The 27,008-nt window shown below is 38.9% G+C and overlaps 1 protein-coding gene across 1 annotated transcript in view; it reads right to left on the bottom strand.

The window, feature by feature from the left end:
* The window catches only part of LOC121414390 (dystrophin-like), an 80,812-nt gene that overhangs the window by 40,204 nt on the left and 13,600 nt on the right, over positions 1-27,008 (bottom strand). Inside the window, exons 2-3 of the mRNA XM_041607547.1 lie at positions 14,224-14,396; positions 12,603-12,753 (exon numbers count right to left, since the gene is read on the bottom strand). Coding sequence (XP_041463481.1) covers positions 12,603-12,753; positions 14,224-14,282 — 210 coding nt within the window. The 5' untranslated portion in view covers positions 14,283-14,396. The remainder of the gene's footprint in view (positions 1-12,602; positions 12,754-14,223; positions 14,397-27,008) is intronic.

The raw sequence follows: 27,008 nt of genomic DNA, 5'->3' as shown, positions 1-27,008 counted from the left end.
TGCAACTACTGTACTTTCTTTTACCCTAAATTCTTTCATGAACCATTAATACTAACAATCTGGTCATCAGATTCAATCAGTTATTCCGTACACAAGGCATGCACACCCTCCACTCCCTGGGGAGTATTCCATGCAGTCGCCATATGAGGCACTCACAGTACTGGACAAGCTACAGTGACTTTCACATCCTACCAGCTACCCATTCAGCACCTGGGTGGAGGGTGGCAGCGGTGTGGATAGATGCATTGCCAAAGGACGCCAGGCCATGCTGGGATTCAAACACACCACACAAACCAGCGATTACAAGGCGAGAGTCGGAACCACTACACCACGGCTCTTTCCTTGCAGAATAACCAATAATTTCACGCAAAATTAAAACATCTGAACCACCTATTGTATACAAAAAGTAACCCCAATATGAAATTCAGAGATCTATGTAACAAAGCATACATACCTCAGCAAAATACTACCGTTCGCCAGCCTGACAATATGCCATCCATATATTCCCTTCGGTATATGCCTGCTTTGTGTGTATATTCCATATGCTCCCCCTGGGGTATAATACTCTTCAATCGTGTCACTTATCCTCCGATGCGAGCTCCATTTGATTAATCTCTTATCCCCGCACATACACTTCAATGCTGTCTTATGCCTACATCAATACCACCTTTATTTACCAAGCCAACGACTCTCTCTCCCCTGAATATTTCGGAGCCTACCCCGCCTTTGGTATATACGTCCAAGCACTTGAAAATCTATCCAAATCGGGGTTGAGTCTATACTCCCAAGTTCATGCACTATATACTACACCGGTCATCCCACCAGCTGAATAAAACATCCCGATCAGTAATGCTAAACATATGTTCCTGAATGGCTAAATTGGCACCTTTAAGGAGGAGTCGTGATTAAAGGGAGGGAGGAGGAAAGCGGGTTGGACTGGCCGCCGCCGTGGAAACACCTTGATGTGGAAATGAAAACAGCTGTGGAAGTGGACATCACCCTGGCGCTATGCTGCCAGCAGGGGGAGTTTATGGGTTTATTGCCAGAGCTCGGTCGCCTTGTGAGTGTTGAATATGAGGTAATGTTCCGAATGACTGGTTCATATTCAAGTTGAGGCTTTAATGAGGGCTATCCAATTTCTCAAGGCTGAGGGAGAGGAATAGCTTGTCGGCAGGTCGGTTGGTGAGTTATTCTATCAATGGGCTGACAGTGGTAGAATAGTATGTAGGTGTGAATGTATTGTGCTCTTGTATTCATCACTATTATCTTCTGTGTATCTTTCTCTTTCCATCTCTCTAAATAAGGCCCTTTCTCTGTCTGTCTCCCTCCCTGTGTTTCTGTCTCTCTTCAATTTTCTTGGTCTATCTCTTTCTTTGTCTGTCTCTCTCCCTGTGTTTTTGCCTCTCTTAAATTTTCTTGGTCTCTCTCTTTCTCTGTCTGTCTCTCTCTCTGTTTCTACCTCTCTTCAATTTTCTTGGTCTCTCTCTTTCTCTGTCTGTCTCTCTCCCTGTGTTTCTGCCTCTCTTCAATTTTCTTGGTCTCTCTCTTTCTCTGTCTGTCTCTCTCCCTGTGTTTCTGCCTCTCTTCAATTTTCTTGGTCTCTCTCTTTCTCTGCCTGTCTCTCTCCCTGTGTTTCTGACTCTCTTCAATTTCCTTGGTTTCTCTCTGCCTGTCTCTATCTGTATCTGCCTCTCTTATTTTTTGTTTTGTCCTTGTCTTTCTCCTTTAACCTAAATTCAATATGAAGAACATATGTTGATATATTTTTTAATAGAAACAATAATGCTTCTGATATGATTTTTTTTCTATGTTATTCATTCATTCATCATCATCATCATCATCATCATCCTCATCTTCATCATCATCATCATCATCATCATCACCATCACCATCATCATCATCACCATCACCATCATCTTAATCACGATCATCATCATTCTCTTCATCAACATCATCATCATCATCATCATCATCAACATCATCATTATCATCATCATCATCATCATCCTCAGCCTTATCATCATCACTATTATCATCATCGATATCATTCTAATTTGTTTTATTACTTTCATTTTGTATAAATTCTTGTATATTTTCATTCATTCATTTTAATTTTGAAAAATTATATCCACTCGTTTTTTGTCTCTCCAAGTCCCAATCTAAGTCCTTTATAGCATGTAGGGTCAGGAAACTCAGTTACCAAATCACTCTAAATATCACTGCACTAACATCGAGCACATACTCAGTTGGGACGGAACTGAACATGAATATGTTACAAGTTACTGATTAACCCCATGCATTATCAATGAAAAGGAATCATATATCATGTGCAGTGCTTGTCTGCCCTATCGGAGCATTCATATCAATTAGCTTCATGAGGACTCACAGACTTGCTTGCATGTTATACCCTTTTCATAAACCTATCCTCCAATTAGCCGCCTAAGAGTAATGCGGATAATTCAATAAAAATTGCGTTCACAAACTCCGAAAATAAGCCGCATTATTTTTAGGAGCGCCCGTCCTGAAAAAGGCGGATAATCGTCATGACAACTGGCACGCCCCCTCCGATTCGGTTGTGTTGGAAAGGGTGACCTTGTGACCGCACCATGGCAATTATCCGCATTTATTTGGAATTGCGTTCATAAACTCAAAATCTTGTCCCGATGCTGCTATTATGTGGATAATAGCAGCATCAAAATAATACGGATAACTCTTGTCCTCCTCCAATTTTACGACCAAATTATGCTGCTATTAGCCGCATAATTGGGTTTATGAAAGGGGTATTAGCTGGCCGTGTAAACATCCAGGCATCTACTACCATCCTAAAAGCCAAGATATAGACAAAGTCCGATATTCATCTGAAGGACAATACAACAATATAGAAATTCATGATTTTCGTTCTTTTAGGCCCAAAAACTTGTTTGTCCGCTAAATGAGGAGGCACACTGTAAAAACTGTGGTGTTAAAACTGACACCAATTGGTGTTAATAGAGGACCACACCCTGAGGTGTTAAAATAACACCCTAGAGATTGAACATAACACCAGAGTGTAAATGTAACAACCATAGGTGTTGTAATAACACCTATAGGTGTAAAACTAACACCACCAATTTAACACCGGTGTAAAATAACTGGTGTGGTCCTTTATGTACACCGGTTTACACCACAGATTTTGCTGTGCACGATACCTCAATCAGTAGAGCAGTGTTTTGGATTGTGATTACCCTGGTTCGATGCCAGCTTGTTAAGCCAGTGCCCTTTGGTAAAGCATACATCCACATTACCAGGTCCCTCGGAGAGGACCTTAAGCCTTTGCTCCTCTTGGTTGCTTGGTTACAAGTATTCATGCTTTTCTAAGCCATCAGGTAGAATGAAAGTCAAAGCGTTATCTACACCATATGATCGACGAACTGTTACCTATTCCAGTTTATGGACATGAATACTGATATGGCTGGTTATACAGCTTGTCAATGAATAACTCCAGGCTGACAAATGAGTTATGTTCTTCCAGGGTACTTACTTAAAATGTTAAAGGTAATTTTCAAGTTTTGATCATGATTTTGAAGGAAATGTATCAAAGTGATTGTAAAAGGTAATTTTTATAGTTTTTTTCCCCAGTATCATAATTTTAAAGAATCTGCATCAAAAGGAATGTCAAAGTCAGAAACATGAGTTTTTGCACAAACCTTATTGATTCAAGGACAGAATTCATAAAGAGGAAATGTAAATGTTAAAATCTGCCAATCGGCAACATTTTCAAGAATGAAGACAAAATATCTAAAACAATTGAATAATGTAGGTTTCTTTCTTCATTTTAAAGTAATCAACGTTCTTTCCCTCGTCTTCTGTCCATACATATATTACATACAATTGTTGTCAATTTGAGGATAATCATATGATAAATTAAAATATATGCTACGCTGGAATACTCGGTTTTGTACAAAGACAAATTTGTATTCAGTAAATACTAGATATAAAATGGGTTCCCTTAAAATATATTTCTATCAAATGCATGTACCCACATGAAGACGGTTCCTTAAGATGTGGGGTTGAGAACAGATTTTTAGTTATGCCTTTTTATTATTCTGATGTATTACGATGAACAGGGCTCGCAGAATCAGTGGGTGGGGGGGGGCTCCTGATGAATAACCTTTTAAGTCGTTGCCTCTCTCTAGATGGTCGAAACAATTCCTAAAGAGAGAGACTCTAATCTCCTCGAATTGCTGCTCTACCATCAAGAAATTACGCTATTTTCACCAGAAACCTAATAATATCCTTTGACAAACATGTCATTATGGGTAAATCAAGGCCAAGTAATGTTATTCAAAAGTTGAAGGGCAACACTACAATCTGATTATTTTCTCACTCATGGAAATTTTTGCTTGTATTTAATAATACCATTGGACAAAATTGAATCATCAGGCATAGTGAATTCCGGCAAGATGAAAAGTTTAATATTCAGTGCATCCCACAAAAATGATGGAAAATAGACAAAAGACCCGTCATTGCAAAGCTTCAAGTCCCTTCTTTCTAACGAGATTTCTCATTCACAAAGAAACGAGTGAGGCAAAACAATTTGAAGAAAGGAAATCAAAAACTTGCTCGGCAGGCAGTGTCTGAATTTCAAAAAGAAAGTCAATTGTGTTTAAGAGGTTCAATATCTGATGTTTAATTTGATAGCCGCAATCGCAGAAAATGAATCATTTTTTTATCTGTGACGCACTGTATAAGCTTTGAATGATCAAGAATAATGAAACAATAACATGCAAAGCAAAAGACAAGACATTAGAAAATATCATTACTACCTAAATATATCACTGTAAAATCAACAATAAAATTAATATCTCACAATTTATGTGGGTATGAAAATTATCATTTCATTTTATATTACAATGTTGAATACTTTGGGGATTCAAGACAAAGTTTAAAGACAAAATCAACAAAGGTTTTACCACAAATACTTGGATATGTAGGGAGCCTCTATGAAAATTCATGAATTTATTGAGATTAATTTCTAATGAATTCTTTCAAAAAAAAAAAATGCTTTTATACAATTCACATTATGCTTCTCTTAAACATCTTGCAGGATTCATTAGCATTTACAAGCAACAATGTTATGAACAGCTGGTTCAGAGGATACAAAATCGTTACTGATAATCTTAGGGACAAGGATTTTCCGCGATCGCGTAAAACGGACGGAATTCACGGAAAAGGCCTTTTGAAACGGAAAGTGGCATTTCAAACGGAAATTCACGGAAAACGTATTTTCCCTCAAAATACACAGAATAGCAACAGAAATTACTCCAAAATAACAACAAAATGAGAGTATTAAATGGCCACAAAACCCCAGAAAACACGATCTCACTTCGCTACAATCATGACAATTCACACATCGTGACTGCTCTCGACATCACCACACTCGAAAGTACAGGCGCCCGTACCCAGCCTGCCGCGCCGGGTTGAGCTTCATATTGCTTCATATCGCTCAACTGCATGGTCGTGTGTTGCTGCCCTCTACGTCTGAAGATGTAACAGCACGATATCGTGGTCTTAAAATCCAAGATGGCGGATTGGCGAAAGCCGTTGTCAGATGATAACGATGTCCAAAAACCCCCCAAATTGTCGATGAAATTTAATTTCACTGCGAAATAATGCTAATTATGTGAAAGGTGAGGATGTATGCATGCTAAATGTGATCGAAAAATTCTTAAATGCACCCGCATAGATCCGATTAGAACGGATTTTATTGTGTTGTTGGTCCAGTAGCAGATACAAATTTTGGCCTGTGCGAGTGTACGCGCTGTGATTTTGCTATTCAATGTGTAAACGGAATTGTCACTTTTCCGTGTGTACAAAGTGTATGGGGAAACGGAATTTCCGTTTTCTGACAGGCTGAAACGGAATTTGAGATTTTCTGAAACGGAAAAGGCAATTTTTTGAACGGAAAATCACTGTCCCTATAATCTATCAAGTTAAATTGTGTGATTTACATGTACAATGCTGATATTTCCCAATCAAACCATTTTCTCATACAGTCTACAATGACCTCGTTCTTGGGAAGCAAAATTATTCTCAGCATCACATCTTTCATTTCATATCCCTGCACAGCGCAACGACACGTAAGTGAACATGTGGGACCACATGAACAAGCTAAACCCAGTGTTCATTCATGCACACACTCAGGAGTGACAGCTTGGATTGTACGAATATCAACCAATCAATGGACCCTAGGCTTCAGAAACCAGACAGCCGTGACATCTACAATTAAGACCTCGTTCAGAGATGACGACATCACATAGATCTATCGTTGATATGAGCTCCCCACAGGGGACTTATATTGGATGCCAATTTGAAGATTTTCACATGATCTTCCACTGATATGAACTCCCACAGGGGACTCATATTAGTTGCCAACTTGAAATGTTCACATGATCTACTACTGATATGAACTCCCCATGGGAGACTTATATTAGTTGCCAATTTAGAAATTTTGACATTAACTTGTGATTTGAACATAAAGGGGACTTAATAGCAGTACAGGTTTGACAAATTTTACTTCATGTTGTCATTACAATGGGACTGTTATTGGTTGCCAATTTGAAGATTTTCCCATGGTCTTTAATTTCGACATGAACTCTGAACACAATACTGGTTGCCATGAATTTCTCATGATCTACCACTGATACAAACTAATCAAAAGCAACTTGCATTGGTTGCCAATTTGCAGAATTTAAACATGAACTACTCCAGATATGAACTCCCCACAGGGGACTGCAGTTACTATTAATGCAAGTTTGAAGATTTTGACATGAATAATAACTCTATACAGGAGACTAAATTGGTTGCCAATTTGAAGATTTTGACGAGAATTTGGGCGAAAATTCAATGAAAAGTTTTGTTCACCGACCAATTTGCTCTCAGCCAATCAAATGCAAGGATTTCAGCAGCTTATTACAGATATCAGTGAAAAATCACTGTGTTTCGTTAATTGCTTCCAAGATGTGAACTCTCTATAGGAGACTTGGTTGCTGATTTGCAGATTATAACATGATCTACTCCTGATATGAACTCATTATAGGGGAAAACTATCAGTTGCCAATTTGCAGATTTCAACAGGATTCACCGTGATACATATTGTATGATCTCATCTCTGGGGAATAATATGAGTTGCCATTTTGCAGATTTCAACGTGATCTAGTCCTGATATAAGCCCATCGGTTCCATGATATTTTTTACGGCGACAATTGTTTCAGTGAAATATCTGCACGTTGAGCCAAACATAATATCTACCGGCCGAACTAAATAAACCCCAACCCTTATCTTTACATTACTAGTATTCTGAACCAAGACTCTATTACAGTCCGAATTCTAAACCTAGGCCCTCTGAGATATTACGACCAGAGCAAATGTCGTATGCCTAACTCACCCTGGGCCCTCTGAGATATTAAGACCAAAGCAAATGTCGCAAGAGCAAATGTCGTATGCCTAACTCACCCTGGGCCCTCTGAGATATTAAGACCAAAGCAAATGTCGCAGGAGCAATTGTCGTATGCCTAACTCACCCTGGGCCCTCTGAGATATTAAGACCAAAGCAAATGTCGCAGGAGCAATTGTCGCATGCCTAACTCACCCTGGGCCCTCTGACATATTAAGACCAAAGCAAAGGTCGCAGGAGCAAATGTCGTATGCCTAACTCACCCCAAGAAGATAAGAGCAGCATGTCTTTTGTAATTTGTTTCATTACCATATTCAAACATTGCTGGTGCTCAAGCTTTCCTAATAATGATATACCGATCCAATCCTTTCAAAATCATTGCTGTCTATATTATTAAGAGAAACATTCAGAAACATTTTTATGAATGAAGCAACAGTTATAATTTTTGAGTAAAAAAAACATCTCTGATGACTACATTCATCATTTTTTTAAAGAGAAATATTCCCAAGTTCAACATCTTTGCTAACTAGTATTCATTTTATGCAATATGCATCAAATGCAAATTTCTAGTCAAACCATTCTGTAAAAAAAAGTTTAGCAGATACATGTATTAACTCATGCAAATCATTAAGTAAATAATGTAAATACCAATTAATAAATCAAAATAATAAGTAATTTTTGAAATTATGTCACATTCCCATCAGGCATATCAGCAGAAAATAAGAATAAATTCCAAATGATTTGAAGAGTGAAAAGATGTTGCAATTCATGCCGTGCATTTCCAATTTCTCCTAACAAAAGTATCAATGTTAGAAAAACATAAGAAAACTAAAACATTAGCAAAGAAGTCCATATGAAAAACTCATTCACAAAATAAACTGTGTTTGATCAATCATGCCAATAACTTTGGACGGAAGCTACAAGAAAAAAATATTGGAATAACCCTGGTGGGTATGCAAGAAAAGTACCGACAAAAAAGACTGAAATGGGAATACGACAAATGAAGAGGATGTCAAAATTTGATCAAACATATCACTCAAAGCAAGAGAGTGGTAGTCTTTCCACTCACGGTCCAATTTCTCTGATTTCCACCCATTATTTCCAATTTGCCAAAATGCATTGTGATAAATGCGCTAAATGCGTTTGATCTGATGCGTCAAGAGACATGCAAGGGCATGCACGTTTTTACCGTTGCCATGGCGATTCAACAGCAGGATGGATGTCAGGGTTATATGGGTCAACTGGGTGCTGTATGGGGGGGGGGTAGGCAGAGGGGTGGGGGAGTGACATTAGAAGCATTTGGTAGTTCAAGTTGATGAACAAAATACTAGGTTACAGCTATATTTATGTGTTTATCAAATTAATATGAATTAATCATCATTTATGAATTCCAAGACAAAATGATTAAATTGCACTTTATAGAAGTGTTGTGGCAGAGTAAAGATTGATTCATTTACATAAGATGATGAATATTTCTGCCATTTTAAGATGGAAGGAGTTCACATTTACAGGGATTGCATCATAAGTGAATAATGAGTATAGGGTGATCTTACTTCTTTTTTATGGGAAGAAAGTGGCATAGAAATGGTTGAAACAGATTGACTATTAGAGGCAGACCTGCCTACCTCTGGGAATGAAAAATTGTATTCTGTGATAAAAAAACTGTATTTTCCCCCCCAAAAAAATTGTATTTCATAATAAACAGAGCTACCAAGTCTCACGCATTATGCGTGAGACTCAAGCATTTTGGACTCTTGTTCATCCCCTCAAATCTCTGTCTCACGCAACTATCACAGCCTATCCCCATCTACATTGTACACAATGTGTGTGATCTCACTCAGATTCACAGAAAATCTCACGCATAGCTGGTCTTTGAACTTGGCATCTCTGAATAAAATGCGTGGCGCCCTCGCTCATTGCGGCGCTCAAGCTGCATGCAAGCTAAAATGCGCACTGCTCTTGCAGATGAACAAAAAAACACATTGAAACATGTGTAATATCTCACCCTGGTTTTAACAAAATGATAAAACAAACAAGTTACCTAAAAGTCACATTGATCTCATAACCATATTTGTGTAAGTTTTATGAAATAGAGACATATATAGATGATTTTTCTCAATATATTAAGATTAAAAAAACAACAAATTTTTAAAAGAAAAAACGAACTGCCGTATTTTGGTTGCAAAAACGTACTAACTACGCCCAACACGTACTGGTTTGCAGGTCTGAAGAGGTATTGGAAGATGAATAAAATGGCAATAACACCTACTGTGAAAATGCTGCATAGAAAAGAGGCTAATTACAGCTATCTTAACTATTTCACCCATTTTCTACCAGAGCCAGCTGGTTCCAGTACAAAATTAAATCATATTACAGAATTCAGTACACAGCAGTTGAAACTCGATTAGACCAATGCACATGACATTGTTCCGAATGGATAATCATATTGTGAATAACTCCAAATACAATGCCTTTTTATACCCAATGGCAAGTGCATCGCAATCAACTGAATGATAGATTCTACTTTATTCATGCGATCAACTCTTGCCCTACCCCCAGCTGAAATTATGTACGCCTTGTTGCTGCTACCCATATATTTGATAGACAATTAATGAAGGGTATTCAATCATCTTAGCAGTGATGAATACAATAGCTTGTTGTTGAATGCTGGTATACGATGTGAATTACATCAGAGTAAAATAATTACACTTTTTTGCAATATGAATATGATCCGGCAAGATGGTGGACTGGTGGCACAGGTCATTTATAAAAAAAGGGACATCAGTACAAATATTTCATAGTGTGGGACTTAACGGATGATCCACGCTGGAGATATTTATATCTCAATAAATAGAGTAAAATTCACAAAGCAAAATGCTGAAAATTTGATCAAAATCCGATAAATAACAAAATTATTAAATTTTATAGATTTGTACTTTTCTGGTGAACAGTTCTAGGCATGTCTTCATGAATATTCATTAGATGGGCTCATGATGTCACACCCCCACTTGTTCTTTTTTTTAAATTACCGTATATGAAATTAGGTTTATTCAAAATTTTTCTACCAAAAACTAAAACAACTGGATTGACAACTGATTATTGCATTAGTTATTCATTGCAACAATGAAGACACATCATTTACTCAAGTATGAAAAGAGTATGAAAAAATGAAACATTTATGATTTCATGTAATAACATAAGACAAAGGAAAGTGGGGATGTGACATCATCAGCCTACCTAATGAATATTCATAACGATGTGCATATAACTGTTTAAAAAAAATATTGATTGATATCAAAATTCAATAACTTTGTTATTTGTTATCCGATTTTGATGAAATTTTCAGCATTTTGCTCTGTGAATTTCACTCTATTTATTTAGATATAAATATTTCAGCCCACACCATCCCTTTAATCATACAGTGAAACAGTTGATTTTCTATACACTGTAGCCTCATGAAGTTAATCATAAATGCAACTTTGTAGGATCAAACTAAAAATTAGATAAAGCAGAATCCACTAAAATGAATACACACATATGTTTAATTTGTATTCATAAAAATATGTGCCAATCGATGCTGGTAGAAATGAGTTGATTGCTGAAAAGTGTGTAAGATACTGTAACAATAGCATTCCAGCAAGGTGTCAAGCCTTTTCCCAAACAATTATCATACACTGTCCCACATGTGCTTATCTGAGTTGGTAATCACCAGATTTTGCTTCTTAGCTTAGATGAAATGATTTCACAAAGCTAGATTTTTATAGATTTCCTCGATCTAGATCTTCAATATATTTTTTTGTTTTTAATAACATTTTATTTTCTCCCTCTTTCAAATCAATAAGCTAACAATCACAATTCATATAAATCAAGATTTTGTACATGTATATGAAACAAATAAATATATCAATATCAATTAGATTACAAATTTTCAAAATCATTACAAATGAAGTTCACTGCCCAATAATATTTCTCTTCCATAGCAATGTGAAAGCAGAGGGGGAAAAACTTATCAATCGACAAATAAAAAAACAGACTTTGTAAAGATGACTTTTTTCCTGATCAGAAAAATAGAAATAATCTCTTTTGCACATAATTATACAAGAAAAAAGAGGATAAAAGATTTTAAAGGTAATTAGAGTAAGGTTATTAGCCTTAAAAAAAGATATGGACATAATTAACCTTGAATTTTAAGACTATTTATAAATCATGGTTTGCTGTGACTTCTTTAGTTGATCCTCAACTCAGGTATTACACAATGTAGGTGTTGAGGGGTAGAGTTGTTGTGGCTCAGAGGATAAGTCTTTGGACTTTGGGAAGGCATTTATCTACATTTGCCTCTCTCCACTCATGTGTAGTAACTGGATACCTGGTAGGAAGGAATTTCTTGAATGCTTAAAGCACCTGATCAGACAAACAGTGCCAAGGCCAGGGTATAGAAGCACCGTTGCAAGCGCTATATGAATGTTGCAAGTAACCAGCCACCAAAAAACCAACAATAAGTTGCGAGGGAAGGTTCTCTGTAAATGGCCAAAAAGGTTTGATACTATTTTTTTCTAGACTGCTTGGAAGTTTTACAGAGAAGGCACAGTTTGCATATTTCATGCTTGAGTGAAAACCCCAAACTTCACGCCTTGTTTTCTCCGACTTCCTTGAAGCACTCACTGAATACCTTCTGCATTCAATCAATAGTACTTGGATGGGTTATTTTGGGCCAACTTTGACAGGTTAGGTATCATTTCAAAGAGAAGAATGATGTACATGTAACTTCTGAAGGTTTCCATTGCAAAAAGAAAAGTGTAGGTTTCACAGTACACCATGCATCTTTCTTGGGCAAGTGTTGGTCTTGAAAAGGACGTTTCGACAAGTATGTTCTTGTCGCCTTCAGAAGAATGAGCAAACTTTGTAAAAGCAGGCCTTATACATGTATACTCTGTCAAAGTGCCATATGCACTGCACCTTGCAGCGCACATGTCTCTGATTGGCTGGATAAGTCACATGTGCCCAAGAAAGATACTTGGTATACCATGAAAGCTACTACACTTATCACTTCAAAGCTTAGGATGTGCTCTTTCAAGCTCAATTAAAGTCTCAAAATAGATTTTGGGCGACTCATTGCTGGTTTTGGGGGTGGATGATCACATAAGGCACGACTGGTTAAAGTTCTTACCGGTTGATGATTGCATGCTTTCTCTACGTGAAGCCTCCCGTCTGCTCTCTTGCTATCCTGAATGGTCCTCTCTGCTTCCGATAACCATGATGCTAAATCTCTCATATCACAGTGAAACTGCCTCCACTGGTCGAAGCATCGCTGGAATTGACTGCAAGAGAACAAGATACCGTCATCTCAAAAGAAATGCTCACCAATATTTATGCCGTCCCACGCCCAAAAGAAGCAGCCCTAATTTTTTTCACAAGAAATTGCCTTTTCATGATTATTTATATTTCTTGTATGCTATACATGATGGTAAAAGAATTGGAGTCAACGCAGCCCCAAATCTTTGGAATATAGATGTTTAAAAAGCAAGCAACAATGACACATTTTCCCCATTTCCAGGGATGTGTTGGCTCAGTTGGTAGAGCGTCCATCTCACAACTGGGAGGTCGGGAGTTCAAACCCCGGCAGTGTCAGACCAAAAGACGTTAAATATGGGAGTTGCTGCTACCCTGTTTGGCATTCAACAATTAAAGGGACAGAGCCTTGTTGATCTGGCGCTGAACAGCAACTGCCGGGCCTACGATCAAAACATTTTTTTTTAGAGTATTTCATTTCCGATGTCTATTTCGAACAATAAATTGTGGATTTTCTTTTTTTTTTTCAATTTAAACATTCCACAATGTTGCATCCTCAGTCCATAGAGCGGGGGTTTCGGTGACCCGGATTCGATTTCAACTTGGTGCGCTGGTGCCCTTTGGTAAGGCATTAATCCTCATTACCAGGTCCCTCGGAAAGGACCTTAAGCCGTAGGTCCTCTGGTTGCTCGCTTACAAGCATTCATGCTTTCTAACAGCAATCTGGTAAAAAATCACCACCACCACTACCTTCCTTTTGTCCTGAGATGGCAGATTTCATATTACACAAATGATATGCATCAACAAGGGCAATAGTACTACTAATAATGTGTACAAGGTTATTTTGGAAAAGTTCAACACCAATGAAACAAAGCCAATTACTCCACAGGTATCAGATATTTCTATATTCTATGATTCCATGTTCCTGTGTCTGTCTGTCTGTCATTCTCCCTCTCTCTATATATGTACAGTCTGTTTTTCTGTCTGTCTCCATCTTTCTGTTCAATATCTTTCTATCTCTTTCTGTCTTGATCTGTATGTGTCTTTTCATGTCCGTCTGTTTATCCCTTTCTTTCCCTTTCTCACTCTGTCTCATAATTTCTTCCTTTCTCACTCTGTCTGTTTCCACCTTCCCCTCTCTCTCTCTTTCTGTCTCTCAGTGTGTCTTCTCTGTCTGTGTGTCTGTCTGTCTGTCTCTCACACTCACTCTCTGATAGACTTACCCATGTTTTTCTTCATATTCTCTATTGAGTCTTTGCCAGTTCTCTCTGAGGCGATCCGTCACCTCCTGAATATCTTTGCGTTGCTCCTCTCTCTCAGTCTGTCTGTCTTACACACTCACACTCATTCTCTGATAGACTTACCCATGCCTTTCTTCATATTCTCTATTGAGTCTTTGCCAATTCTCTCTGAGGCGATCCGTCACCTCCTGAATATCTTTGCGTTGCACCTCTCTCTCAGTCTGTCTGTCTCACACACTCACACTCTGATAGACTTACCCATGCCTTTCTTCATATTCTCTATTGAGTCTTTGCCAGTTCTCTCTGAGGCGATCCATCACCTCCTGAATCTCTTTGCGTTGCGTTGCACCGACCTGAGACACCGCCACATGCTCCTTCTCTTTCACCGACTCGATGGACGGAGCCAAGTCATCCAACGATTCCTTGATAGCCTGTGCAAAAGATTAAACAACTGTTATTCATGAGGAATATATAACCAATATGTTCATCCTTATTATTAGAGGCAGATCCAGGATTTTCATAAGGGTGGGGGGGGGCACAATTTCCCGAGGGGAAAAAAGGTCATCACTGTGTATGAATGAAATATTCCTATTACTATATTTGCTGCAACTTTTAAGGGGGGGGGGGGGGCACATTCGTGTAAAACCGGCATATTTACATTAACAAAATAATGACAATGACTCTCAAAGGGGGGGGGGGGCACAGGCTTGATGTGCCCCCCCCTGCTGGATCCGTCACTACTTATTATCTTTCTTCTTATTAAACTTTATGCATCCATACAATAGCTCCACAACAGGGTAAGGGATAGGAAGAACTTGAAATTATTTCATGTTACAAATAAAGTTTTTCTTTCTCACATTTGTTTTCTGATTTATAGTTGTATCTGTTTGGGCTTGTGCAGTGTATTCAAATTCCATTTGACATATTTTTTCTGTTTGTAAATTCAATTCAATTTCAATATTTTACGATATCAATTTTTCAAGAATTGGGTATTCACAGAATAATTTTCAGTTCAATGTTTAAAAACAATTGCTGGTGTTTAGATTGAGCTCACAAGGTGTTGAGCTATCAAGTATCATTTCCATTAAATTACATTTGGTATTGGAGCTATGTGAGGCTCTCAACATCAACATTTACACAAACACCAACAATACCATTAATATCAACTCCAACATCTGTCAAATCCATCACCATCATCACTATCAGCAGTAACCCACCAACACCAACATCAAAACCATCACACCAAAACTAAGACACAAACACCAACACCATAACCACCACCAACACTAACACACCAACATGAACACTATCACCACCATCAACACTAAAATACCAACACTAACACCAACTGGTTGTAACTGTCTACTGGTTATGTACATGAGCAAGGAAGCTCTCGGCACCGAGTCCAGGTGAGGTCCGAAGGGAGTAATCAATGAATCAATGAGAACGTTATCATATCATATCACGCTTGATGACCATTCTCAAAGAGATCGCATCCCAAAAATGGGTCATTCCTAATTAAATGCCCTCAGCATCCAATGCACTAACTTTTGATAGTCTACAAGCACAGACTCAAATTTGACACAACAACAATGTCTTAAAGTGAAGACTAGACTCCAAACTCTGTCTGTGTCAAAAGGTAGAGCAAGCCACAGTACATAGTGAATCTAGTCTGACTTCTTCAGACCCTGCATTATGCACTATGTGAATTGCGAAAACCAGGGTCTGTGCCTGCAGACTAAACTTTCTCTGGGGTGTCCTGCATTAGAAGACAACCATTATTGCTCTCTATTTCATAGATATGCTATTGATTTTCAGAGCAATTGGCTTTTAATACCCAGATACAGGGAGCAATGGGTTTGACCATGCGTTAAACTATAGCATTGGAGTGAGTCACTTTACTTTCCCTGTAAATAAGATTCAAATTGATATACTCAGCGAAGCATATAGGCCTACTTGTACATCTAGCTACGATCATATAGTCGTACCATGTCTCATTTGACTAAAATTGGCTAACTTCACTGATATTTAGATTACGTTAAACTACCATAACACAACATTCTGATTTATTAATGCAAATACAAGATCATTGCAGGTTTTCAGTAGTAAAAACATACAATATACCAAGAATGTATATGTACATGTATTTGCCTTGTCCATAGAGAAAACAATGAAATACGAAAAAATGTATGATAGCTAATCAAACAAGAGGGGGTGGGGGGAGGGGCAGAGAGAAGGAGGAAGGAGAATGATGAGGGGGAGGAGGGGGCAGGAGCGAGGGAGACAAGTACAGACAGACAGATTGGAGAGAGGGAAAGGGCAGAGACTCAAGTAGACATGATATGTGTGAGAGGAGAAATTTACAGAGAACAAAAAGGAGAGTTGGCTGAAAAGAAGGGTGGCATATTTAGGTTGAAGACGAAAGTGCAGAGATCATAGAGAACTGACACTTCAGTGTGACAAGGGATGAAAGTGAACAGATGAGAGATTTGAGGGGGGAAGGAGGGAGGGAAGAGAAGAGGGAAGACAGGGGAGGGAAGGAGGGTGAAAAAATATAAGTTGAGGTAGCAAAATAAGACAGTGTCACCGATTGTGTGTTTGACCATAACATTACAAATTACTAATTTTCATAAACCTTTTATCTCATTCTCCAACTACTCTCTTCTCACTCTCTCCCCCAGTCCCCCCCTCGCCTCTCTTATTTTCCCCACTACCTAAAACACTCCCCCTCCTTCCCCCCCTGTCCCTCTTTCCCCACCCTCTCTTACCCCTGCCATGCCCCCCTCTCTCTCCATCTCTCTTCCCCACTCCCCTCCCTACCTCCAACTTCTCCCGCCCCTCTCTCCCCACTACTCCCATCCATCTCTCACACTTTCTTTCCACCCCCCCCTTTCCCCCTCCATCCTCCTCTCTCTCAATCAGCATCATATCTCTCCTCATGACCATCTCAACCCATCCGTGCCATTATTTTCCCCCTAAATGTCACAAGGAAAAGTCAATTTGGGATGGCACTAACCAACAGCTCGCCTGAAGGGTTCCTCATCGAGAACCCGACGCGCTGGATAGCCGTGAAGTCGAAACCTAACGAGATACGGGCTAAAATCAATGATTTGCCAACTAGCTGGAAAGATATGGAAAATAAACATGGCTCGCCGCTGCATGCTATTTGGGCAAGCTGGATGTCACGGCTACCTTTCACACTTTAGAAGGATTCTGAGTTACATGTTCCACTGCTCAAAATGCTTTTTTAAAAAACATCCAACATATGGATGTGTTCTAGCTCATATTTCTTTTCTATCATGTTGGGAAACATAAGAATGGCATGAACATTATCTGTGTATATTCAATATTTCAAAGTATAATACAGTGCTCAGTAAGGACATTTTAAAAGTGGTATCATTTTTTAATATCAGAAGTACGCTCTACAACATGTTCAGGTAACTTGAAGAAAAAAATTATCTTGTCATATTTTCAACATGTCATCACTACTAAAAATAAATGTTTATCACAAAATTACATCATTATATGTGAGCAATCTGCTTCACCTTGATCAAAAGCCTGCTCAGACACCTAATATTGCGCAACTGCTTGCACCGTGATTGGTTTTGAGAACTTTCAAAACACTTGCTGGCTCAAACCCTGGATTTGTCATCCTATGTTTCATTTTATATCTTTAAAATTCTATCTGTTCTAAAATAAATATCATATTAGTACAGCCTCAAAATAATTAATGTGCATGTGCGTGCCTCCATATGAGGTTGGGCCATCCGATCGCCTCGGGAAGAGTTTTGGGGACAGAAAAAACATGAAGAAGAACGTAAAGAAGAACGGGAGTGAAAAATATTGGGTGTGAAGGGTGGAGGAGGTAATCAAAGTGATACTACTGAAAGGTGTAAACTCACACATTGTAGGAGGGAGGAAAGTACACACACGAGGGTACATTTCTGGTTGCCCCTCCCCTTTACATCATTTTACCCCCCCCCCTTAGCTCTCTTTCTTTCTCTCTCTCCCTCTGTCACTTGATTGATTGGGTAATTATTTGTACTACACTGTTAAAAATAATTTTAAACAATGCTGTTTACTATGTGAATCGCACAGTAGTTGTTTAAACAATTTTAACAAATTTTCAAAATCCTAAACAACCATGCTCAAATCATTAATAAAATCTGAATTTAAACTTGGTTCTTTAAGATTTTAAACATAGTGTATAACATTTCACATTATTCTCCCTCCCCGTCCCCTAAGAAAAAAAATCCATGGCAAAACGTTGGGAGTAGTCCCTTGTCAGTGATTTTGATGCATTTGTTTTTCGAGGCGATAGGATGGGAGAATTTCAGTAGCATACAACAAGCATAAAACCAGGGAACATTTGTTCCTCAAAACACTTCCCTTGCAAAATGAACCTACAATACAGACCATACCATGAAGAAAGGGGAGAGAGTGAGAGAGAGAGAGAGAAAGGGGGGGGGTAAAAATCCACAAAATGAGAAATGCTAAGTAACCTGCGAACAAATTACAGGTACAGTTATCAAACCAATTCCCAAGCTAGGGACCTATAGCAAAATTAATTTTGCCAGACATCTAAGGTCTACAGAGAAAATCTCAGTAATTGACTTTTTGCCTTTAATCCCATGCCTCATGATTTTATCCCTATTGTTCTTTTCAAAGATGCGCAGGAGACTATAAAATTTGTGCATTACATGCATGAAGTATCAACTCGATCGCTCTTGGTGAAGTCAATTTAAAGGGCCAACTTAAAGGGTCAGTTTCAATATCTTGGACCACTGTGGTCATGATCATCATGATCTGAAATGGTTTGCTAAAAAAGAAATTAAAAAAAGTTATTAATAAAAGCGGTATTAGAATATTACCTTCTTAATATTTCATTAACATTTCTAATGAATATATTATAAAGTATACATCCAAGGATTCATGGGTCCTGATATTTTACAAAAATAGTACATTAATTTGGTACGGAAATACACTTTTATTATTCAAATTAACCTAAAACAATGTGCATTAAAAATAAAAAAATAGATTGCATAATTAATACATCACATATGAAATAACGTCTTCACATGACAATAACATATTCAATAATTTCTGTATTTGACTTTATATGCCACTTAAAGCCCTGCGCACACTATGCAATAGCACCAATGTGCGCCGCAACTTTGATCCACTTTGTTGCAGTAGGATTGCAGACCTAATCTCATAACCCTTTCATATTGCGCTTTTCACCGGCGAACTTCACCGGCGAAGTTCGCCAGTGAAGGGGAAAGTGTCCAGTATGAAAGGTACACAGGAGAACTTCACCGGTGAAGTTCGCCGGCGAACTTCTCCACCTCTAGAGGTGGAGAACTTCGCCGGTGAAACTTTTCACCGGCGAACTTCGCCGGTGAAACAGCCAGTATGAAAGCAAACCGGAGAACTTCTCCTCTTTAATGACGTCAGAGGTCAATTTTTTTCTCTCCCGAAGTCCCCTGCACCGAGATTCCGCGCGCAACTACTTGCAAGCTCAGCTGAATGCTGTGGCCAAGTAGATACCCTTGAATCGCCCATTGAACTTTCGCCGGTGAAAAAATGTCAGTGCGAAAGGGTACATTTTTTTTTTCGCCGGTGAAGTGAGGAATGCGAGGCGGAGAAGTTCGCCGGTGAAAAATGAAGAGGGCAGCGTGAAAGGGGTATAAGACATCTGACATGTCAAATCTTTCTGGGATATTTTTACGATTTTGCTAATTTTAGCCACTCAGATTTGTCCAAGAGGATGACCAAATAGCTGTGCTGCTGGAGCGCAGACAACATACGTGCAAGAGAAGAAGTGCCACAAAGATGCAGCGTGCTGCAGAGCTGTTGCAATGTGTACACTACCCCTACAGAAATTTCCAAGCTTGCGGGAAGCGTGCGACTAGCTTGCGCAAGCTTGCGGCATGCTAGTAACTAGCATGCGGTTAGCTTAATAAGCGTGTGATATGCGTGCAGAGTAATAGTTAAGCGATCTTTTAGCGAGCAGGGACTGTTCGCTAGCATGCACTCGCTTATTAAGCGAGTGCCCTGCTAGTCGCATGCTAGTTACTAGCAAGCGGCACGCTTAAATTTCGGTAGGGGTATTGCTAGCCTGCAATGCGGTTGCGCTGATACGCGAAAGGCAACTTTTTTCTAATCAGATCTTAGGGCAATCGCATCGCGTAGTGTGCACTGGGCTGAAGTCTAACGAATAAATTCATTAATATAAAATGCTTCTAAGTGTACTAGAGAGAACGGGACAAGACAATGTGGAACTGACGGATATTAAAAGAGAAAAAAACAGGAGAGGGGAGAAAGAGCCTTTAAAAAATGATATTAATAAAGGGGAGGCAGGACTGATGGCAAGGGAGGATGAATCAGTTTAAGAGGTTGGCAAACATTTGCCGGCTACATCTCAGTAAACACTATCATCCCTTTTCGCCAAGATTTACATTTATGATTAATACCCCATATAGAGAGATCACATGTCATACATGTAGCGTGATGCATGCTTGATATTAAGAAATTAGGAAAGGGGGGGGGTGGTTGAGAAGATGGGGGAGGGGTGGGGGTGGTTGAGGAGATAGGGGAGGGGTGGGGGTGGTTGAGGAGATGGGGGGAGGCTGGGATTTACAATTTTTCTTAAATCAATATCCATCATCATTTCATAGCTAGATCTATGCTTGATATTAGGAGAGCGGGGGAGGGCGAATGAGTGGGGGGGGCTGAGATCCCTTTTTTTTTATTAATATACATCATACAGATTGATAACATGTCATTGTTAGATGCATGCTTGATATTAGGAGGGTGGGAAAGGGGTAATTGAAGAGGGGGGGGGGGGCTGGCATTCACATTTTTCTTATTAATACCCCATATAGAGAGATGTGTCATCTTGATGCATGCTTGATATTAGGAGGGTGGGGACAGGTGAAGGGGGGAGGTGTGGGGCTCACATTTACATTTAAGATATGCAATACTCCGTATTGAGAGATCACATGTCATAGCTTGATGCATGCTTGATATCAGGAGGGCGGGGACGGGGTGAATGGGGGGGGGGGGTTGTTTAACTTTTACATATCATGTAGGAAGATGCATAATTGACAGAAAAGGGGGAGGATAGGGTGAAGGGGCTAGCTGGGATGTATGTAGGCCTATATATTTATAATAGATAAAGAGAGATAAGAAATAAGTGCGCAGATTTCTTCCCATGTAAATTTCCAACAGCATGCACCTTGTACATTACATCCTTTTCACTGGAACACATCAGCTGTGATTCACCCTCTGTATTAATATGTTTACAATACATCCAGGCGAGATCGACGACAGAAGAAGATAGGATATCTTTCTCACTTTCCATTCTGGCGAGATTTACATCTACTTTAACGGTCGAGAAAATTGGACCAAGAGGATTTTCTCTTACAGTATTTATCTTCCCCTCGCTCTTGACTAATTAAGCAATCAGTAACTGTATCGCTTGGTCATTGCTTGAATGGAGTGTTGAAAGTGTTATCGGCTGAGATCATTAGCTAAAAAGGAAAAAGCTGTATACTGTGAGTGTGAATGATGAAAATGGGAGGCCCATCAATTTAATAAGATACGATCTATGTCACCTATTCATAATACACAAGCATATTCTTGAGTGAGTTATGTTAGAAATTTCTTAAAAGTATACTTGTAGAATATTCTGACAGAATACATTGCTTTATTCTGCTAATGTTGATTATTAGAGGTAAAATAACCATGTCACAATACATTTTGTGATGGTCATCATTATACTTGAACTTTACTTTAATAATTTACTTTACTTGATAAAAATATATTTAAAGTAGAGCAAAGAAAAGAAGTGTTTTTCCAGAGTTTTATTACATCAACATTAAAATTATTTTTTTTTAAAAAAATTCTTTGATTTACTTTTTTCCTTTTCCAGCTTCTGTTAAAATATTATGGCCGTTATACGGGGAGAATAGACCCACAGATCAAAGTGATTCAATTCCCTTCTCCACTTTCCAGGCACAGGTGACTCTGAACAATAAATATTGAAGATACGGACAGTGATTTTCCGTTTTACCAGCAAAAGAAACAAAAAATCTGTTTGGTTCTTATACTTTTTTATGCAGAAAATCATGGATTTCACCTTTGCAAAACCGAATTCAGGTTTTTGCTGTGTATATTTTCAGTAACTAAACAGAATTTCCACTTTTAGATCAAGTTGAAACGGAATTACACATTTTCAGAAACGGAATACACCATTTTTTGAAACAGAAAATCACTGTCTCTATAGAAGATGAGGATGACGATGATGATAACAACAATGACGATGATGATGATAATGATGACGATGATGATGAAAATGATGGTGATAAGGATAAAAATGATACTAACAATAATACCCCACAGATGGAAATCGTTGCTCTATTTCGTCTCTCCATATCTCAAACACGCCACAAGGTATTAGAGAGGGATGGGGTTGAAAGAGTTACCCTGTGATAATCCAAAACGTAACAAGATTCCTTTCAGATAGGGTAAACAGGATTCTAACTGTCTGAAGAGGGGATAGAATTATTGGATTGCTCACTATAAGCAAGCATGGCTCCAGGAGGGGGGGGGGTAGGTACACCCTGTAAAATATGAAAACGTAATGGGCATCGTGGTAGAATACCTTAGATCTAGGAAACGTGCACCCATTTAAATAAGGGATGACATCTTTTTTCTGACCAATTCGCAACCTGTAGAAGTCTGATGCTAGTTCCAGACGCCTGATAAGGACCAGTCATCCTTGTTCGCACAAGATGGAATAAAAATATACACTATAAAACCACTTGACGGAAAATGATCTTGTTGCTATGGAACGCTCCAGCTTCGAGCGAAGTTTGAAAACACAGTGTAGGCATTCTACACACATCATGTGCGTAGATTGCTTCCCGAAGAACGGTTGTGGTCTCACCTACACCAAAACCAGTTTAACGAAGCCATGTCATCTTGAAAACCACATCGTGAGGTGGTTTCGCGAACCGGTTGGAAAGATTGCTTCCAAGACCGCTTTGAGCGCTGATATTACATGTTAAACTAGATTCAACTAAACTAGTTTTAAGACTGTAAGGAGAACAGGGTCTAAGTCTATGGCTATGGATGATACCGTTTCTCATCCACTCTCTCTCACTCTGGGGCTGTCTGCACCATCCCAATTTTCAAATTAGCGCGCTATTTCTGATCCAGCAAGTTATCCCGATCTGAATGATCTCAAGATTATTTGTAATGGAGACGCAATTATCACGCTATCCCATGCAAGTCTACTTGGGATTATTTGCAAAATAGCGCGCTATTTTACGAATTATCCCGCTAATTCGCAGGTGCAGATGCACTCAGGATTGTTTATTCACAGGGTCAGACCGTAATGCATCGATGCCTCGCTCGAGCAGGAATCGCTCTTTTTTGCGATGGTGGAGACAGTGTTTCTGGAATCTTGAGATTAATTGCGAAAAGGGCCGATCGGGCTAAAATCTTGAGAGATTGTGCAAACTCGGGCTGGTGCAAACTCAGCACAGCCTCCTCTCTCATCTTCACTCTTAAACTCTCTCACTCGACTCCCTCACATTCAAACACACACATGTCCATTCTCCAGGTTGCTTACATTGCCAAATGGCATTTGCAAGGCAAATCAAACCCACTCAATTATGATTTACTTTCAAGGGATCATCATCATCATCCAACTCGGTGCTGATGCACTTTCATAAGTGTACCAATAGATAGCATTGAACATGTGCATTTATGGTTCTTGTATCCCAATGCATCATGGGACTGAATTCTGGTACGGGAGCAGCTGTGATCGTATGAATACCATGTCAAACAATTCACTTTTGAGCATTATTTGGTATCTGAATTCTTTCTTATGATCAGCAAGAGTAGGTTAGAGTCCAACTCATCTTAAAAAAGGATGCTAAGACGATGCATGTAAGCGTGCCTCAGCGTTGTATTCAATGCAGTTGTGCATGCAGTTAGAAAACACCCCTTCCATCCGTCCTTCCTCCGTGTGGGGTGTCGTGGTCTAGTGGTTATGACTCTCGTCTTTCAATCTGAGGGACGCGGGTTCGATTCCTAGCCATGGCATGCTTTCCTTCAGCAAGAAATTAGCCTACATTGTGCTGCACTCAACCCAGGTGAGGTACATGGGTACCCTGTAGGAGGAAATTCCTAAAATGGTTGAGTGCCAAGGCAGCCAAGTGAAAGTTGGGATAATAATAATCTCAGGGCCAACTGGGAGACTAGTTTTCAGAACTAAAGTGTGGCTTCCCTGGATAAATATACCGTTATCATGTCCTATCGGATTGGATGCTATATGTTGTATGTTAAATCCAATACAATATTCATGAAAGAGTAGGGTGTTCACTGGTATTCTTTACACTTGCCAGTTCCCTAGTCTGCAGGCACAGACCCTTGTTTTTCACAATACACATAGTGCATAAAACAGAGTCTGAGGTAGTGAGACTAGATTCACCATGTACTGTGGCTGGCTCTACCTATTAGACACAGACAGACAGACAGAGCATTTTCCATCTGGTCTTTACTCTAGACCCGTTATTGGTTTAAGTGTCAAATATGAGGCTGAGCATTGCAGACTACCGGTTCCCTTAATACCTTATCAAAAATCTGAGCACCGTCTTTTGTGCGGGAATCCCGCTAGTGGCCTTTTATTACCAATCCTTGCACTCATCATTAACAGAACAATGAGAAATGCAAGAAAGCCGCTATGAAAAGACGCAAAGTGCAAAGTTTATCGCTGGCTTCTTTGCTAGAGACATGGCACAAAGTTTGGACATTTAGGGCTACTTATTCATGTCAACTTTGAAATTCAAAAGACCTTGACACCATATCAAATTCAATAAAATTTACATGTGCATGTATGTGCATGTACTTCACATTTTCCTTATTAATTCATGGGGAAAATTTCCTCATAAAATGTCAGTCATATCAAATTTTGGGGAATGCCTGGAGGATGAAATTCAGATGTTTATTCCATCAGCATTTCTATATTTTGTTAAGAAACTTTTTCAGTCTCATGAATAATGATACAAGCTCAAACAAGATCTTCCACATAATTTCATTGATTATATTTTCTTGGTCACCTCAATTTGATTTTATGAAAACATATTTCCATTTTTTTTTCACCTCAAGATGTGATTCTTAGGGGGTGTAACAAGAAATTATTTGCAATCAGTTGCAAATATTCTGTAGCAATTTTACAATTGATAAATCAATTTTAGCTGTAGCAGATCAGTTAAACACTCAGTGTTGCAAAAAGTGGATGAGCAGTCTATTGCAAATTTTCAATTCAATGAAAGAAATAAATTCTGGGGGGTGTTCCACAAAGATTTAAGTATGACTTAGAGTCGCACTTACATGCCTAGTTGCGTGAGGTATATAGGCATAACTTTGTCAGATCAAGAAAAGAGGACGCGCACTACTGTGCATTGATTAATTGGATTGTGTGTTGCATTTCATATAGGTATCGGTGTTTAAGTGCAATTTAAGTCATACTTAAATCTTTGTGAAACACCCCTTGACTTATTTGGGGACCACAAACAGATATGCGATTGACTATGAAGTGCATGTACCCTAAATGTCCAAACTCTGTGTCATGTCTCTAGCAAAGAATCCAGCGATAAACTTTGCACTTTGCGTCTTTTCATACCGGCTTTCTTGCATTTCTCATTGTTCTGTTAATGATTAGTGCAAGGATTGGTAATAAAAGGCCGCTAGCGGGATTCTCGCACAAAAGACGGTGCTCAGATTTTTGATAAGGTATTAAGTTCCTTACAATGCCTCCCTTAAATGATTGACATGCAACAAAAATCCTCCCTAAAACATGATAATTCAAGATAATTAGGAAAACAGAGATTATTCTTAGATTTACTGATCGAAAGGACACTATACCACACTGGACATGATTTAGAATTATTATGGCAGAGCCAAATCATGATTAATAGATTGATCTAATATTTTAATTTGAGGAGGAGCTCTCTTAAAATGCGTGTTTGAGTAGGGGATGACGTTGTGGGAAAGATATATACATGAAAATCAAATCATACATAGGCCATGACCCGGCTATCTCATATTGATTAATATCTGCTTAGCCAAACAGTGATTCCCCAATATCAACCTCACAGACCTGACCTAAATCTTGCGAATCTATTTCAATCCTTCTCTCTTTCTCTCCCTCTTTTTTTCCCCTCCCACTCTTTTACACTTCCTTACAATGTTTCATGCCCTCCTCTCTCTATCTCAGGCCGTGTTTATGCTTCCACTTTTCAGGCCAGAATCAGCGTTTCCAAACGTGGTTAGTCCAAAACACGGTTGCGTCCATGCTTACTTTCATTTAAACGCTGTTTCAAAACGCCGATCGTAAACTCACAAAAAGGTGCGTTTGTAAACGTCGTTTGACCAGAATCAGGCTTTCTGGGGAAGCATAAACAGAACCACGATCGTAAACGTGTTTAAATGACGTCATTTGGTACATGCTTCCGGTGAGATGAAAATCAGCGGGCAATACAGTCGTATTGCTCCATGCTTATCTCCACGTAATAACAACAATCTGAAAAAAAAAACTTTCGAAAAAAAGGCGCGCCCAAGTTGACCTCGCTTTACGATGCGAAGCCAGCTGGAGATCATGATTTGCTCTGAAAAGTCAAGCATAAACAGCACTCCCAGAACTACGTTTACGATCGGCGTTTTGAATCGACGTTTGAAATCGCTGATTCTGTCCTCGCAATGGAAGCATAAACACACCCTTAAGCTCTCGAAACGTTCACTGTAGAATGTGGAGAAGTCAGAACTCTACTTGATTTTTGTTGCGCAATGCTGCTTGGTGATGTCTGCATGTAAACATTTTTAAAGGTCAAGTCCACCCCAGAAAAATGTTGATCAGAAAAAACAGAAAAAAAATCAATCTAGCATACCATTGAAAATTTCATCCAAATCGGATGTAAAAAAAGAAAGTTATGGCATTTTAATTTTTCCACAAAACAGTGATATGCACAACT

This window comes from Lytechinus variegatus, chromosome 4, assembly GCF_018143015.1.
Source record: "Lytechinus variegatus isolate NC3 chromosome 4, Lvar_3.0, whole genome shotgun sequence".
NCBI lineage: Eukaryota > Metazoa > Echinodermata > Echinoidea > Temnopleuroida > Toxopneustidae > Lytechinus > Lytechinus variegatus.
The sequence above is the reverse complement of the archived record's forward strand: the minus strand, read 5'-3'. Positions and strand labels throughout refer to the sequence as shown.